The sequence below is a fragment of the Arabidopsis lyrata genome (genome assembly GCF_000004255.2).
Source record: "Arabidopsis lyrata subsp. lyrata unplaced genomic scaffold ARALYscaffold_2, whole genome shotgun sequence".
Taxonomy (NCBI): domain Eukaryota; kingdom Viridiplantae; phylum Streptophyta; class Magnoliopsida; order Brassicales; family Brassicaceae; genus Arabidopsis; species Arabidopsis lyrata.
In genome coordinates this window covers 10,902,315-10,919,151 of record NW_003302554.1, presented here as the reverse complement: position 1 = coordinate 10,919,151, position 16,837 = coordinate 10,902,315, and the positions used below count along the sequence as shown (strand labels likewise).

The 16,837-nt window shown below is 33.2% G+C and overlaps 3 protein-coding genes across 3 annotated transcripts; 2 read left to right on the top strand and 1 right to left on the bottom strand.

The window, feature by feature from the left end:
* The first annotated feature begins 1,478 nt into the window (after positions 1-1,478).
* Positions 1,479-4,517, top strand: LOC110231144 (beta-glucosidase 22-like). Its single transcript, XM_021036129.1, is given in 14 exon segments — positions 1,479-1,704; positions 1,899-1,968; positions 2,066-2,125; positions 2,216-2,287; positions 2,406-2,483; positions 2,575-2,662; positions 2,760-3,012; positions 3,099-3,214; positions 3,301-3,518; positions 3,634-3,668; positions 3,769-3,871; positions 3,955-4,063; positions 4,149-4,217; positions 4,259-4,517. Coding segments are annotated over 14 exon segments (1,575 nt in total). The 5' UTR covers positions 1,479-1,539; the 3' UTR covers positions 4,398-4,517.
* A 3,231-nt stretch (positions 4,518-7,748) lies between these two features.
* LOC9323086 (THO complex subunit 4C) lies at positions 7,749-10,588 on the top strand. The gene is made up of 7 exons (XM_021034525.1): positions 7,749-7,894; positions 8,221-8,477; positions 9,336-9,485; positions 9,577-9,645; positions 9,734-9,924; positions 10,019-10,087; positions 10,176-10,588. Exons 2-7 carry the CDS (start codon positions 8,259-8,261, stop codon positions 10,357-10,359), a joined length of 882 nt encoding a protein of 293 aa, XP_020890184.1. The 5' UTR covers positions 7,749-7,894; positions 8,221-8,258; the 3' UTR covers positions 10,360-10,588.
* Positions 10,589-10,754: 166 nt separating this feature from the next.
* On the bottom strand, positions 10,755-13,603 carry LOC9323085 (glucan endo-1,3-beta-glucosidase 2). Its single transcript, XM_002886974.2, has 4 exons — positions 13,269-13,603; positions 11,532-12,785; positions 11,405-11,432; positions 10,755-11,079 (listed from the first exon to the last, which is right to left on the bottom strand). Exons 1-4 carry the CDS (start codon positions 13,342-13,344, stop codon positions 10,926-10,928), a joined length of 1,512 nt encoding a protein of 503 aa, XP_002887020.1. The 5' UTR covers positions 13,345-13,603; the 3' UTR covers positions 10,755-10,925.
* Between the last annotated feature and the right edge of the window lie 3,234 nt (positions 13,604-16,837).

The following is a 16,837-nucleotide window of genomic DNA, read 5'->3' as shown; positions in this document are numbered from 1 at the left end:
CTAGTTAATTGTGGGACTTTAAAAAAAAATTCATCCACAAAAAAAAATTGTTATTTTTTTTGTTTGTTTCTATAAAAATGGACAAAAATCATCTCATTTATGTCTAAGATACTCTTATAATGAAGTCTTTAAAAAATATATAATAACTAGAATTTAACCTGCGGTACACCGTGGGGTTATTATTTTTTTAAAAAATGTAATGTTATTTTTTAAAAGATTAACTGAAAATATATCATATTAATTTGTATTTCTAAATGTAAATATCTATCTATGTATTATTTAGTGTATGAATACTATTGTTTAGGTTTCAATTTTTGAAGTATAGATTCGAAAACATACATTTTTTAAGTAATGATGTATGGTAGATTTTAAAATTTTGAATATTTTACTCCGCAGTATACCGTGGGTCGATTTTTTTATAACTAAAATTTTTAACTAACATATAAAATTTTTATAACTAACATATAAAAGTTTAGTTTATAGTTTAGACACGTGGGTTATATATTGAATAACAAAAAAATAATGCAACGATATGGAATGAGTCCTCCTATTTAAAAAATTGTATTATATCATAGTGGGATAAAAAAGATACGATCCAAAACTCGATCTGGATCTATACAATACAAAATTTAAAAAAAAAAAAAAGATTAACGAAGCCTGGTTGGCATATCAAAAAGAAGACATTAGATGAGAGATCCTTTGATTAGCTACTGTTCTTTTAATAATAAGGTTTAATCTTTGATTAGCTACTGTGAACTACAAAACAATTTATATGGGATTAAAAATGGTTGATTTAAATTTAAAAAAAAAAAAAAAAAAACTGAAAGAGTTGAATGAACATTTATTAATCTTTTACCACTTGAACTTCATACCAAAAAAAAAAAATCTTTTACCACTTGAACTGAATAAGTTGGAAAAATAATTTAATTGATTCAACTAAAAAGAGTAGAAAAATGTACAAATCATAAAGGAAATATAAGGCTCAATTTTAAATTCATTCATCTACTAATTTACAGAGAAATGAGTTGAATGATACTATTCGAATATAGAAAATTGAGCCTTAATATTTTTTTTTTTGGAATGAATTTGAAATTTTATTCATCAAAAAATTCTTTATTATATACATCAAGTCATCAGTTATGCATAAACCAAAGTATGAGGAGATCATCGTACTTTATACTGCCGGAGTTTTGAAGTAGACTTATCTTAGCCAGTAAAAATTGAGCCATATTATTTAGAAGCAGATGCAACAAAAGATTGAGAACTTTATTTTTTGGACATAACACTATTTATTTAAAGACACGTTTTTATATTATACATCCCACGCATAATATAATATGTTTCAAAGAAAGCAAGAACACAATGATCGAGATTATGCAATGAATCATTCTATTTAAAAAATAATTTTACTAAACAATTATAGTTTAGTCACTCATTACCAAACAATCAAAATCTCTATATAAAGAACTCCGTTTTAGATGTAAATTAACAGTCACCATAAACTTATTTTTTTCAACAAGACAAAACATTAAAACCAAAATGGCATTGCAAAAGTTTCCTCTCATGGGGCTGCTTTTGCTCCTAACCATCGTCGTCTCTTCGACAATAGCCGTCGATGATCCTGTTTGCCCGACTACGTCCAAACTAAGCCGAGCAAGTTTCCCTAACGGTTTTTTGTTTGGCACGGCTACTGCTGCGTTTCAGGTACAACATATTTACTAAAGCATAGCTTAAAAAAAAAAAAAAAAAAAGTATCGTTAATATTGTTTAGCCATCTAAATATGAATTTTTATATAAAAGTTTTCATGCTCGAAATATGTGATAAAACCTATCAACTAAGATCATTGGTGCATGTGAATATTTCATCAACTCATCAACTATTTTCGTTATGTCATTAGGTTGAAGGTGCAATTAATGAAACTTGCCGTGGACCGGCTCTATGGGATATCTTTTGTAGGAGAAATCCAGGTGAGTGCTCGTATAATCTATGTTTAGATATTAAATTAAACTAACTTATTAATATCAATGAATAGTCATTCACTTTTTCTTTACTTTTAAATTACAGAGAGATGTAGTGGCCACAACGCCGATGTGGCCGTTGATTTCTTCCATCGTTATTATTAATGTAACTTTAATTCAAGTTTCTATAGCCTTGTCCATTTTATAGGAGATGTTAATGAAAATTTGTCTCGTCTTGAAAAATGTTTGTAGGAAGATATTCAACTAATGAAGAATCTAAACACAGACGCATTCAGACTCTCAATCTCATGGTCAAGAATATTTCCTCGTGAGTATATATATGTGCTAAAGATCTCTAGTTTAATTTATAATCTGAATTTGGTGAATTTAGATTTATGTGATTGTTGAAATATCAATAACTAATGAAACAACTAATGTTTTATTAGATGGGAGAAAGGAGAAGGGAGTGAGTCAATCTGGTGTGAAATTCTACCATGACCTCATCGATGAGTTCCTAAAAAATGGTTAGTATACATATAAACTAATTACTTAACAAAAAAAGAAGCAAAAAGGTATCATTATTTAACATTTCTTTCTATTTTACATTGTAACCAGGCATACTTCCTTCCGTGACTGTTTTTCATTGGGACACTCCACAAGATTTAGAAGACGAATATGGCGGTTTCTTAAGCCAAAACATTGTGTATGTTTTTGTAAATTAAACGAAATACATTAAGTTTCTCGGACAGTCCAAGTAGAATTTATTAACTTAATATCTTTTTTTTTTTGCAAAAATACAGAAAAGATTTCCGGGAATATGCAGATTTTGTTTTCACAGAATACGGTGGAAAAGTGAAAAACTGGATCACTTTCAACGAGCCATGGGTCTTCGCTCATGCAGGTTACGACGTAGGCAAGAAGGCACCAGGACGTTGTTCTCGTTACGTTAAAGGTTGCGAAGACCGAGATGGACGATCCGGTTATGAGGCTTATGTAGTCAGTCACAACCTCCTCAACGCTCACGCAGAAGCTGTTGAAGTTTTCCGCCAAAAGGTAAGTTACATTTGATATAAATCACAATTAATTATCAGCTTTCGGATTTGAAAATAGTTTGTTTTGTGTTGTGTTTATGGACATAGGTTAAAGGTGGGAAAATCGGAATCGCACATAGTCCGGCTTGGTTCGAACCACATGACCTTAAAGATTCAAATGACACTCCAACTGTCGGCCGTGTACTTGACTTTATGTTGGGATGGTAAGTATATATTTTGTTAGACAATGAGTTCTCGTATAGTATAGTTTCATTAATTTAATTAATGGAGTTCTGATTATTATTTGTAGGCATCTAGACCCAACTACTTTTGGAGATTATCCACAAATCATGAAAGACCTTCTTGGCCACAGATTGCCTAAATTTACGAATGCGCAAAAAGCAAAATTGAAAGATTCGACCGATTTCGTAGGACTTAACTACTATACTTCAACATTTTCAAACCATAATGAGAAGCCTGATCCGTCTACACCAAGTTGGAAGCAAGATTCTCTTGTTGCCTGGGAACGTAAGTTTTTTTTTTCCTTACATGAAAACCAAACCAAGAAACTAGAAGAAAATATGTTTGTTCCTCTTTTGAACTACTAATTGATATGTATACATTTTCACTTTTATTTTTTCAGCTAAGAATGTCGATCACAGCGCCATTGGTAGTCAGGTAATTAAGCGATAATTAAGCGTTTAATTAAACTAGTCCTAGTTTGAGATTGTTGTAACAACTAAACATTAATATACATTTCTCCATTGTTTTATTTCAGCCTCTTACTGCTGCATTGCCCGTCTACGCTAAAGGTTTTCGAAGTCTTTTAAAGTACATCAAGGATAAATACGCAAACCCGGAAATTATGATTATGGAAAATGGTAACTCGTGAGATTTATTGTTATATTTGTGTGTTTATTTAGGTTTAGAGTAATATATATTGATCTTAATGTTGTTTTTCTAGGATATGGAGACAAACTAAGGGACAAAGATTCGGTTGAGGTTGGTACTGCTGATCATAACAGGAAATATTATCTTCAGAGGCATCTTCTGGCTATGAACGAGGCTATTTGGTAAGCATTTTATTATTTGTTATTTGATAGACTAACAATTCTATTGAATGATCTAACTAAGAACATTTAATTTGTGTATGCGCAGCATCGACAAGGTGAGAGTTACGGGATACTTTGTATGGTCATTGTTGGATAACTTTGAATGGCAAGATGGTGAGAGTTACGGGATACTTTGTATGGTCATTGTTGGATAACTTTGGATAATAGATTCGGACTCTATTACGTCGATTTCAAAAATAACCTCACACGTTATGAGAAAGAATCAGCCAAGTATTACAAAGATTTCCTCGCTCAAGGTGTTCGTCCATCCGCGATCAAGAGAGATGAGCTTTAAGTTATATTTTGAGGATTTGGTTTTATGTTCAATGTTTGTTTTCTATGTTTTAGTTTGTGATTGGACCATGATTCATGAAGATCTTGGTTAATAATAATAAAAGTATTTTGTTTTCCTTCAGTCTCTAGCATATTTTACAAGATCAAAATTGCTTTAATTTTAACAACATTATCCTTATGTGAAGTTAAATAGTTTAGATTTTAAAACAGGACGACCAGCAAGTTGAGATATCTCTTTTGTCACTTGGAATATGAAATGTAAACCTATTCGATATCTAATTCAAGAAATTGGTTTTCAATCAGGCCCAACGTTATTTTTTTTTTTTGTAGTCATTTCCTTCTGTTTAGTGATAACGAAGGACAAACTAGACGCACTTTATAGCGTTCGATCGTACCATCCAATTTATTCGATCGTGGCCTATCAAACGGTGGTGTACTCCAATACAATATCTCATACTACATTTTCTACTTCAATAGATCAGTAGGAGTCTCAAATAATCAAGTGGTCCGCATCTTTCATTTCAACAACATATCTCGATAAATTAGAGAAAACCATGTTCAAAGGATGTCCTAAACGGCAAGACAAAAATCTATATATAATAGCAATCTAATAAATACCATTCGCACATCTGAACGGTTGCGTTTTTTATCGCAACCTTTCGTTTAAATCGGTTATTTTTTTTATTGAATTTTCGTTGAATTATTTACGGTTATATTTGTTCAATTACAGTCGTATCTTTTCAGTTTACAGTTATATCTTTATAGTTGCATTTATTCATTTAAAGTTACGTCTTTTCATTATATAATTTCATTGCATTTTTTGTATAGTTAGTAATACTACGAAGTTTTTTTACATCAACCATTAGACAACATATCAAATTGGCTTTATTAACCAAAATAACAACCTCAATAAATGCATTTTGCACTTCTGAACGGTTGTGTCTCTTTATCGTAACTTTCCGTTAAAATATTAACAGTTATTTTTTCGGGTATGTTTTTTATCGCAACTCTTCATTAAAATATTGACTGTTATTTTTCGGTTGTGTCTTTTTATTGCAATTTCCGATAAAATATTGGTTGTTACTTTATTCGTTTGTATCTTTTTATCGCAACTCTTCGTTAAAATATTGACGGTTCTTTTTTTCGTTGACGATTATTTTTTTGGTTGTGTCTTTTTATCGCAACTTTCCGTTAAAATATTAACATTACTTTTCTCGTTTGTGTCTTTTTATCGCAACTTTTCGTTAAAATATTAACGGTTATTTTTTCTCGGTTGTATCTTTTTGTCTTAGCTCTTTGTTAAAATATTTACGGTTACAATTTTTCATTGATGGTTATTTTTTTGGTTATGTCTTTTTATCGTAACTTTCAGTTAAAATATTGACAGTTTCTTTTTTTGTTTTTGTCTTTTTATCGTATCTTTCCGTTAAAATATCGTCGGTTTCTTTTTCTCGGTTGTGTCTTTCTATCGCAACTTTCCGTTAAAATATTGACGGTTATTTTTCTCGGTTGTGTCTTTTTATCGCAACTCTTCGTTAAAATATTGACGGTTATTTTTTTCCGTTTGTGTCTTTTTATCGCAATTTTTTGTTTAAATATTGACTGTTATTTTTTGTCGGTTGTGTCTTTTTATCGCAACTCTCCGTTAAAATATTTACGGTTACATTTTTCGTTGACAATTATTTTTTCTGATGTGTCTTTTTATCATAACTTTTCGTAAAAATGTTGACATTTATTTTTTTTGTTGTGTCTTTTTATAGCAACTTTTCGTTAAAATATTGACGGTTATTTTTTTTCGGTTGTGTTTTTTATCGCAACTTTTCGTTAAAATATCGACGGTTATTTTTTCTCGGTTATGTCTTTTTATCGCAACTCTTCGTTAAAATATTGACGGTTATTTTTTGTGTTGACAGTTATTTTTCTGGTTGTGTTTTTATATTTTTTTTGGTTTTGACCCGCTAGAATGTTTTCTCTCTATATTATAACTCTTCGTTAGCTATTTTGTCACAAAAAATGTTTCAAAAGTGTTTTTAATCATAATTTTTTTTTTACATTTTTATTCATATTTTTTTTTAATATCTTTAGAAAATATTTACGATATAACTTTAAGACATAGTTAATTTTATATAATAATTCAATTATTTGAATATATTATAATAATAATTTAATACATAAACGTAATAAAATATATTTGTTGAAAATGAGTTTCTCCGCGATATCGCGGGTTCATAACCTGGTATATATAGAAACAGAATATATTGTGATATGTGCTCGTGTGCCGAGAACTCCTGTAAAGATGTAAACCCCATGGTCCCCATCACACTCCTTATTCGCACTAACCAACATCTTCTTTCATAGTACGGTTTTCAAAAACTCATTAACCTTTGAATAAAAGTAAATAGAACCAACTTTCAAGAGTTTTGAAACCGAGAGATTAAGGAACACTAGAAATCAGGTGAGAACTACACTCATTATTTGGGAAATTCAAATTCTGTGTCGTATGTGTTTGATAATAAAATCCTCAAATTATGTCTTACAGTTAATTTATCAAAAACGATTTATTCTCAAAAATAAAAACCAAAATATTATGTAAAAATTGATTTTCGAGAATTTTTTTTTGGAAAAACAAAAAATTCAAGAACCGGAATTTTTAAAGGCCAACTCATTTTCATAATGTTTCAGCGATAACGCAATTTGTTTATTAAATTGGGAATTCTTATGTTATAAATTGCATATTAATGGTAATATAAAAAAACAGCCAAAATCAACCCAAACTATTTACAAGCGGCATTTTTCAATCCGAACTCAAACCCCTGTATTTATCAATCCAAACTTAAAAAAAATTCAAATTACAAACGCACTCTGTAACTATTAGCCAATTTTAACATCTTTCTTGACGGCGTCAAGAGACCGTTAATTTATGCTGAATCAGCGACACCTTGGCGACCACGTGGCATTTGGGCTGGACACAACAATGACGTTTAACAATTGTTGGTTCTTTGTTTTAATAACGAATACTAAACTACGCCGTTTAGAATTCGGGTTGAAAAAATGTTGCCTGCAAATAGAATAGGTTGATTTTGGCTGTTTTCCCGACTGTAGTAGTATCAAACTTCGATTAGAATAAAAAAACATTCTGGGGCATTTTTGATATTTTAGAAAAGTATAGTCTTTATCTTATAAACTATTTTTAACTAAACGCGGAAACGCATTAGCTGGCAATCTTTCCTTTTGTTTTTTTTTTTGGTAATTGTCTAATTTTGATAAAAGATGCAAAACGCCCCCTAAATCAAGTTAATTTACAAATTTACCCCGCTGACCTAGAACTATATATAAAATCCTTTTCCTCTCCATTAACAATCACAAGCTATTTTTCCCCTTCCATCATCAAATTCTCAAAGAAAAAAGGTTACAAGAAAAAAATCCCCAAAAGCTTCCTCAAAAACCCTAAACGCCGATCTCTCGATCTTCTCCGATCTGCCTTGTTTCCCTAATCTGGTAAAGTTTCGATTCCTGATTCATCTTCTTTAGATGATTTCGCGTATAATTTTTCCGATTGTTTTCGATTATTTTTCACTTTCTCGATTACGAATCTAGATCTAGAGCTTTGAGCCATGTTTCTGAGATGCGATTACGAGTCTTCGTCAATTTCTTTGCAGTGATTTTTTGTTTTCTCGGTATCGTTTATGACAATCGTGTTCTAGGTTTTAGGAATCCGTTGATTCATATGTTCCACTAATCAGTGATTCATCGTTTAATCCGGTGAGGTTCTTGATTTGTGTATTTGAGGCTAATTGTTATTGTCTTTACCCTAATTTGTTCAGGTATCAAAATAGGCCAGTTTGATTTTATTGGATTGAAGATGTCAGACGCTTTGAATATGACTCTTGATGAAATTGTCAAGAAGAGTAAGTCTGCAAGGTCTGCAGCTGCAAGATCTGGAGGTAAAGGAGTTTCGCGCCGTGGACGTGGACGTGGTGGACCTAATGGTGTTGTAGGAGCTGGAAGAGGAGGTGGACCTGTTCGTAGAGGTCCTCTTGCTGTTAATGCTCGGCCATCTTCCTCCTTCTCGATAAACAAGGCAAGCTCATAATCTGGGATGTTCTATGTGTTTCTGTGCCACCAAATACCGAAGCGTTTCGGAATCATGCTAGAACTTAAAAGATTGATGCTCTCGTACACATTTTTTTAGCACTCAAAAACTTCGTCTGGATTCTGGAAGGATACTGTATCATTCCTGAAACACAGATTACAAGGATCTTCTAACATCTTGTAGTTTATGGAGACGATTTCTCTTAGACCTGCAGTGTCGGTGTACTTAGTCGTTTATATGGTTTAATTTCTGGGGACTTCAACAGGCATGTATAGATGCGGAGAAGTTTTTGTTGATAGTGTCACTAAAGAGCTCCAGTAAGCTAAGTAGTCCACATAGGGTTATCTGGTGTTGTTCTTTTAAGCAACACGGGGAAAGGCCTGCCTAGTATGTGCAGTCTTGCGGTGTTTAGGGGGGAAGTTCAGAAATTTCACTTAATAGTAAATATGATCCTTGATCGTTTATCTCTTTACGTGGGGGTATATGCACAATGCATGAAGTTCATGATTGGCCTCTTGCTACATCTGGAATTTCTTCGGAGTTTGATGGCAGTCTCAGTTTTTTTATTTCCTTGCTACAAGGAATTTGTTTTTGGCATCAGAGACTGACTGATAGCGCCAGTGTGATTCATATGAAGTTGGTCAAAATTGCATGTTTCCGCCCATTTCATTTGGTTTCTCCTTCGATGGTTCTTTACTACTACGTCCTGGAGCTCTTTACCTTGACTGGTTTAGTACTTTCAGGCAAATTGGTGGTTTCTCATCTTAAAAGAAATTTGTTGATTAATGCGTGGCTTCAAGATTCTACAGATCCTTTTCGCTGACTTGATCTGTTCTACTGGACTAGCTTGCCCGCAGGAAGAGGAGCTTGCCATGGCAGAATCAGAATGATTTGCTTGAAGAAAGCCTGAGAGCTGTTGGGGTATCGGGAGTGGAAGTCGGAACCACAGTTTATATTACCAACCTTGATCAGGGAGTGACAAACGAAGATATAAGGGTATAGCCTAACATCTATGTTCCAGTGCTTCTGTTGTTTTGGTTCTGTGGAGATTTCTGAAGTTAGTTTGTAATATCCTTATGGAATCTAGGAACTCTATACTGAGATTGGAGAGCTGAAAAGATATGCAATTCACTATGACAAAAATGGGCGTCCAAGTGTAAGTTCTGTTTCCTTTTTGCTATGGTTTATTCCGCTCATTACCGTGGTGCTGTAATATTTGGTATCTGATGTTCTGTGTCATACAGGGATCGGCTGAAGTTGTGTATATGAGAAGAAGTGATGCATTACAAGCTATGAGGAAATACAACAATGTACTCTTGGATGGAAGGCCTATGAGACTGGAGATTTTGGGTGGAAGTGCTGAGGCTGCTCCTGTTGCAGCTCGTGTTAATGTGACTGGATTGAATGGAAGGATGAAGAGGAGTGTTTTCATTGGGTATGTTGCCATCTCTTGGTCTGTTTTTTTACAAGAGAATAATTTGAGTTTATGCGCTGAAGTGAATGTATTGACGAGTCACTGATTCTTTCAGACAAGGAATTAGAGGTGGGAGAGTAGGAAGAGGAAGAGGTTCAGGTCCTTCTGGGAGACACCTTCCAATGTAAGTGTCAAAGAGTTTGAGCTCGCATTTATATGAGCAGATCATCGGTTTTATCATCTTATCATATCATATTGTTTATGTCTGGCAGCCAGCAAAACCAACAAGGAGTTGTGAAAGGTGGTCGAGGCGGGTTCCGTGGTAGAGGCCGAGGTAATACTGGTGGCAGAGGGAATAAAAGCGGCCGAGGTGGAAAGAAGGCGGTGGAGAAGTCTGCTGCAGACCTGGACAAAGATCTCGAAAGCTATCATGCTGAAGCAATGAACATCTCTTAAGCAGAAACAAGACTACGCTTCTTGTCATGTACTCTTGTGTTCTTTTATTCTTAGTCTCTGACTAATATATTACCTCAGATGTGCCAAAGTCTCTGGTTTGGTTTGATTTCGTTTAGGGTGGCTCTACTTTGCTTTTGTTTTCTTCTTTTGTTGCTTCACTTTTACAGTCACTTTGGTTAATGAAGTTTAAAGAGATTTAGTATGTAAATGAGAAAGCTTTTATTGTTAGTCTTTGCTTGCGCCATTAATCGTTTTGCATCTCTCAATCAAATACGAAATAATGTTTTAGTCAATTGTTAATTGTATAAGTTTAGAGTTATATGTTTCCTAGCTGCTATAAATTATTTTTACTCCAAATTCGTGATAACTGCCTAGTAATGTTGCAACACTTGGTCTTGAAAATAAAACTAATTGAACAGTGGGGGAAAAAGGACCATTAGAATGTTATCTTGGTTTTTGTTGTGTACAAAATCGAATCCAACACAATCGGCCTGAAATCTAACTCCAATCACCATCTAAGAAAGTTATCTCGAACAAAACAAACATTCTTCTGTCCGAAAGATTTTTCACAAGATATTAGCAACGTTCAAAATCATCACTGTCAGAATGCTCCATATACCCCGACTGTAATACAAATCACTCCGTATTCCAGACGAGGTTGTTGAATTTGCTGATGGCGCTGTTATGTTCACAGACGTCCCGTTTTTACCATTACCGCGACTGCAAGGAAAAACACCGATTAAAAATTGCTACTTGTGAAGATTCTACAATATGAGTTCCATCTGAATTAACTGATCTGAAACTGAAAAAAGAATCCTAACACGATTTACGCAAAGTAGTTCTTTTTAATCCGGATATGAAGTGGACATGAAACCATAAAAAAACTTGGTACTTCACCATGAATATGAATGTGCAATTCGGATAATCGATATAATTCCAACCTTAACCGAAAATAAACCATACCAAATCGATCCATTTCCTAACCAAAACCAAGACTGAACATATCTACCAAAAAAAAAGGGCAAAAGGAAACAGAATAATTTACCTTCCAGCAAACACACATGTACCATGACCTGCATTGAAACCACCAAGCAAGAAAAATCAGCTTTTTTGACAAAAATTAGTAATACACAATGTAATGTAATAATCATATTCAGCTTGTTGTTTCTTACTTGGATCTGTGGTGGTGATACTAGCAACTCCATTGAAGTTGCAAGCATCAGGATTATTCCCAGTCTGATGATAATAAGTATCAAACGCGTAGTTAGCATGCGCAATCACATTATCTGGTTCATAACAAGCCTCTCCTTGCTTAATAGGCGAGCAATCGATCTTCCCGGGACCACAAGCCCAATCAAGAGCAGCTTGAAGCATCTTTGGATCAGCACCTTCTCTTGCAGTACAGTAAGTCTGGTTCGTTGTATCGTTAGCTAGAACCGAGCCCGAGTTAGTCAAACGAAGTACGTAAACCGGATCACCATTTGCATTAAACAAACCCCAATTCTTCTCTGATAAAGATCCTGCTTTTATATCTTCGTTGTAGAGCTCGTAAATGTAAGTACTTACAGCGATTCCCGGGCGCTTAGGTGTTCCCGTCTTGTTGAGAACATGTCTGATGAGATTGCTGTTATAAGTGTTGGCGTTATCGAGTGTAGCATCAGGCTCGTTGGTTTCGCCTTTCGAAGGCCAGCCTGATTCGGTTACCAAAACCGGAATGTTCGTGAAGTTCAAATAAGCCATTGCGAAATATGTTGCATCAACCATTGCATCAAAGGCGTTTGAGTAACGAACAAGTGTGTTGGCATCAACAGCTTCTTTGTTTGGAGGAATCGGTTTGAAGAGCGCGTAGTCTAGAGGAATCACGCCGTTTGATTGCATATAGTCATAATAAGGATACACATTCATCATCAGGTATGAGTTTGTAGACTGCAAGAAGCTTAGTAACGGGACTATAACCGAATTCAAAGAGCGGTTAAAGAAGGCTTGTGACGGAGGAAAAGGGTCAAGAATCAAGGAAGTGGATAAAGGAGTAGAAACTTTGATCAACCGATCAAGATTCGACGAAAGTAAAGCAGCATGAACATTCTTTATAGCACTGACAAGAACAGGTGCTGCATTAGAGAGACTAGTCAAAACCTCAGAGCCAACAGAAATCGCGGTTATAGTCGTTGCAGGGTAATGTGCAATGACATTACGTTTAACCCAATTCGCTGCGGTTGAATTGGATTGACCAATACCAAGAAGTTGGTCATTAGGAATTGAGATTATAACTTTGATACCAGTGTTTGCTAAAGCAATCAACATCCCGGGATCAGCATCGTATAAACGGATATGTCGAATTTGTTGAGCTTTTAGTAAAGAAACAACTTGTGTTGGATGAGGCATATCCGAAAGATCGGTCCCTATGTTAACTCCAATATATGAACCTACAAAAATTGATTCCAACAAAACCATTAGCATCAACATAACATTTAAACATAAAGATTTATACTTTCTCTTGGTACATCAAAATCCTAAAACCTCAAGATTTGGATTCATATACTTTACTAAAAAAACACTGTTCTCTGGTCAAATTATTAGTCTTGTAATAAATATTTGGGACAATAAAATTCACCATTCTTGTTTCTTAGTGAGCATTTAAAAACAAGCCCACCTGCCAAAACACATACTGACATTTATTATCATAACCTACCACACTCTCAAACACACTCAATGAATCAAATCAAACATATAGATAAAAACCAAATAATACATATAAAAATATTGTCTTTGAGCTTTCAAGTGTCTTTAATACATTTGTGTTTCTAGAAGAACAGTAACACATGCAAAAATTAAAACTTTAGAATTTGGGTTTAAAGATTGAATCTGGAACTCAAAGCTCAAGATTGAATCTTGATATAAGAACTCACCTTCATCAGCTGGAGGAGAAGGAGAAGCTGAAGCAAGAGCTAAAAGAGAAAGAGAAAGGAGAAGAAGAGGAGCCATGGAAAGAGACAGACTTTTTTGAGAATCTAAGATAAACCCAAAGAGAGGAGAAACAGAGGAAGGGCAAAAGAATGAGTTTTGAGTCTAACAATGTTAACTTTGTGAAGAATAAGTAAAACCCACAAAGAAAGGAATGAGAGAAATTGCGTGGGAGGTAGAGAGAAAATAGGGTAAAGCTTCTGAGAGGAGAAAAAGAACATTGAGAAAAAGTTGTTGATTATATCGAAAGAGAGAGAGAGAGAGATTGGTAACGGTGGAATGGACGGCGGAGATTTGATCTTGTGATTTCAAATAGTCAAAAATGAAATCTAACGGTCTTGTAGTAGATTGAGAGAGTTATACAGTCAGAGAGTGGTACTGTCAAGAAAAGCCTAGAACTTTGGGTCTTAATTACCTTTTTTTGTTAATCACTAATATTTATATTTTTGATGATTAATTTTGAGTAAATTAGTGTGAAACATGTATTGAATATTATGTAAATACTCTCTTTTTTTTTCTTTCCTCTGTAAATACTCTCTTTGTTATCATTCTAACATTTTTCGGCCTTCTAGATGCGGTATTTCTTTAGTGATTCTTTCAAGACCTTGTGTTGTCACATGCGTCTGAATTCACAAATTAAGAAAAATAAAATTTTCATTTTTATCCCTTATTAATATACTAAATAATAACATCTCTAATTAATAAGCTAAAATAGTGATGATAAAAAAAAGTAGTTTTTAAAACTGCATTGAAAACTTAAAACGACAATGTTTGTGTAACGGAAAGAGTATAAAATGTACTCGATAAACTATGCTATATTTGTATATATTTTGGTGTGTTTTTTTTTTGGTATAGTAAATGTGAGTTTTAAAGAGCACAACTTTTGGTGTAAGAACAAGTTGTGCATTGGACAGCAAAATAAGTTGGTAACTACGAAATAGCCGTTGCCACTCTTTTGTTTGTTTCCCTCTATTTCTCTCAGTCTTCATTAGATTTGGTCCTTTTTTACCTTACTTTTATGATTTTATCTTAAATTATCCATTTATAAGTTGATTCGTTTTCTTTTTGTTTCTTATTTTTTATGTGTTACCCATACTAGTAGTAACTTTCAATTACTACATAGTCTTATAATACATGCTTTTTTCTTAATAGATTTATAAAATATTTCAATATTCAAATCATTAATATTTTTTTCTTCTATAAATCGTGAATTAGTTTGAATATTAAAGATTTTAAATATTATTTTGTTTCCAACATTTATTTATTTATTTAAAATGTATTTTCGGGAAATACCGGATGGTTGAATTTGTTCATTGTGGAAATATGTTGTTTATGTTGGCATCTTGGTGAGCATGAACAAGCAATTTAGCCGTTTGGGACGAACCTAACTTGGCCTACAAAATTTTGTTAAATCTCTTGATATTTATAAATTTATGCTTATATCACTTTTTGCGGCTGGTTGCGGGAGAACCAATCAAGTGGAATTAGGGGATTGTTGGTTAAAGAATATATATAAATATATATATATAAATATATATATATATATATATATATATATATATATATATATATATATATATATATATTACTTTTTTGCTAAATATAGATGATTATTAATAAATGTATTGTGAGCATTTTAATAGAACGTTCGTTGTTTTTGACCTTTAAATGATAACAAGGATCTCGGTTATGGACATTAATTCAATAAACTTTCAGATTAATTCTGGAAGGACTAAAGAATATACTGAGATTGGAATAGCATATTGAGGAAATGTGTGAAGACAAGGTCCACGACACAAGTGACAAGCCATGCCCATGCACAAAAGTATCTTGCAAAGCAAAACTTGGAGAGTAAGGCCGTGGCCGGTCCGGTAACATCGGGGACCAAATACGAAAATAAAATTTTAGAGTTTTTTTAAAAGTAAAAGCTGCTAATTTTTTTTTTTGCTAATTATGGAGTATTTATAATTTTTATTTAACAATTTTTCTTAATTTTTGGACATTGTTTTCTAAATTATAGGACTTTTTTTGCTAATTATGAGGCCTTTTTATTAATTATGGGGTATTTTTGTTTATTTTGAAGTCTATTTTACTAATTTTGAGGCCTATTTTACTAATTATGGAGCTTAAAAAAAAAAAAATCTTCACAAAAATGGGGCTCAAAAATATGAGGCCCAATACATGTTTCCTACAAATTGGTACAGGGCCGGGCCTAGTCAGAACACATAATGAATCTAGGAATTTTCAATGCTTCATAAAAAAAAAAGTGTTTTTCTCATGAAACAGAGACTCTAACTTGAAGCGAAATTGAGACTCTAAGCCCTAAATTGAAGCGAAATCAAAAGAAGAATTGAGACACAACAAAGCGAAATTGAGACTCTAAACCCTTGAATAAAGCGAAATCAAAGGAAAAATTGAGACATAACAAAGCTATAACGGGTACGATAAAGAATCCCTGCTTCACATTGCTAAGAAACCACAAAATTAGTTGAAACAGATCGGGACTAAGAGGTTAGACTTTGAACTTAATCGTATTCAGGTCAAATGAACTTAAACATCTACTATACAAATGAACTTAAACTTCTACATCACACTACATATTGAAAGAAGCTTCATCAAACCACAATAATGCTGCTGATTCCCTCCATCTCTTGCTTCTTCCATCTCTTTAGATATTCTGATATAATTGTGTCGTTCCTGTCGTTGTCTTCTTCGATTTCACTGGGCTTCCACTGTCCAATGTCAGTGAGTGAGGTAAGTGTCGAAACAACTACCTCATCTCTGGTCTCTGTGTGAGTTCCTTGGCGCAGTAGTGAATGGCCAATTTCGCTATGTCGTCGATGATTTTGCGGTTCTCTATATTATTATGTTTTGTTTATGTTTTGCTTATTGTTTGCTCATTTTTGTCATTATTTTCAAAACCATCATTAGTTATTCGATTGCCATTTTATATATAAATTTTGCATACAAAGGGAGATGACCATTTGCTCTAAACTTATCAAGAAAAACAAAAAACAATCTTAACCTAAAAAGAGTTACAGAGCTAATAATGTCTGCACAAAAATTTCAACTTGCTTTTCTGCTCTTAACTATTTGTCTTCTTTCTTCCCAATTAATTGCTAAACCAATTAGTAACATTTTCTTCCTCTGTTGAAAAAACCTATAAGAAATAATGCTACTTAAATTGAGTTAATTCATATTCTTTGTTTTAAGTTTTTAAATATTTTTTCCCAGAGAAATGTCACTACAAAGGTCCTTGTAAAACTGATAATGACTGCAAAACATTATGCACAGGTCCAGATGAAGATCCTACATTTCTAATGTGCATTAAGAACCCTCCAATTAATAACAAATGTTGTTGTGTACCACCTATCAACTAAAGAAAAATAGTTTTGTTTTACAATTATACATCCCTAGATTTGTATCATCATCTATCATAAGATTCAAAACTAATAAAAACTAATATGCGGATCATTTTTTTTTTTGTAAAAGTATGATGTAAGTCATTATATAA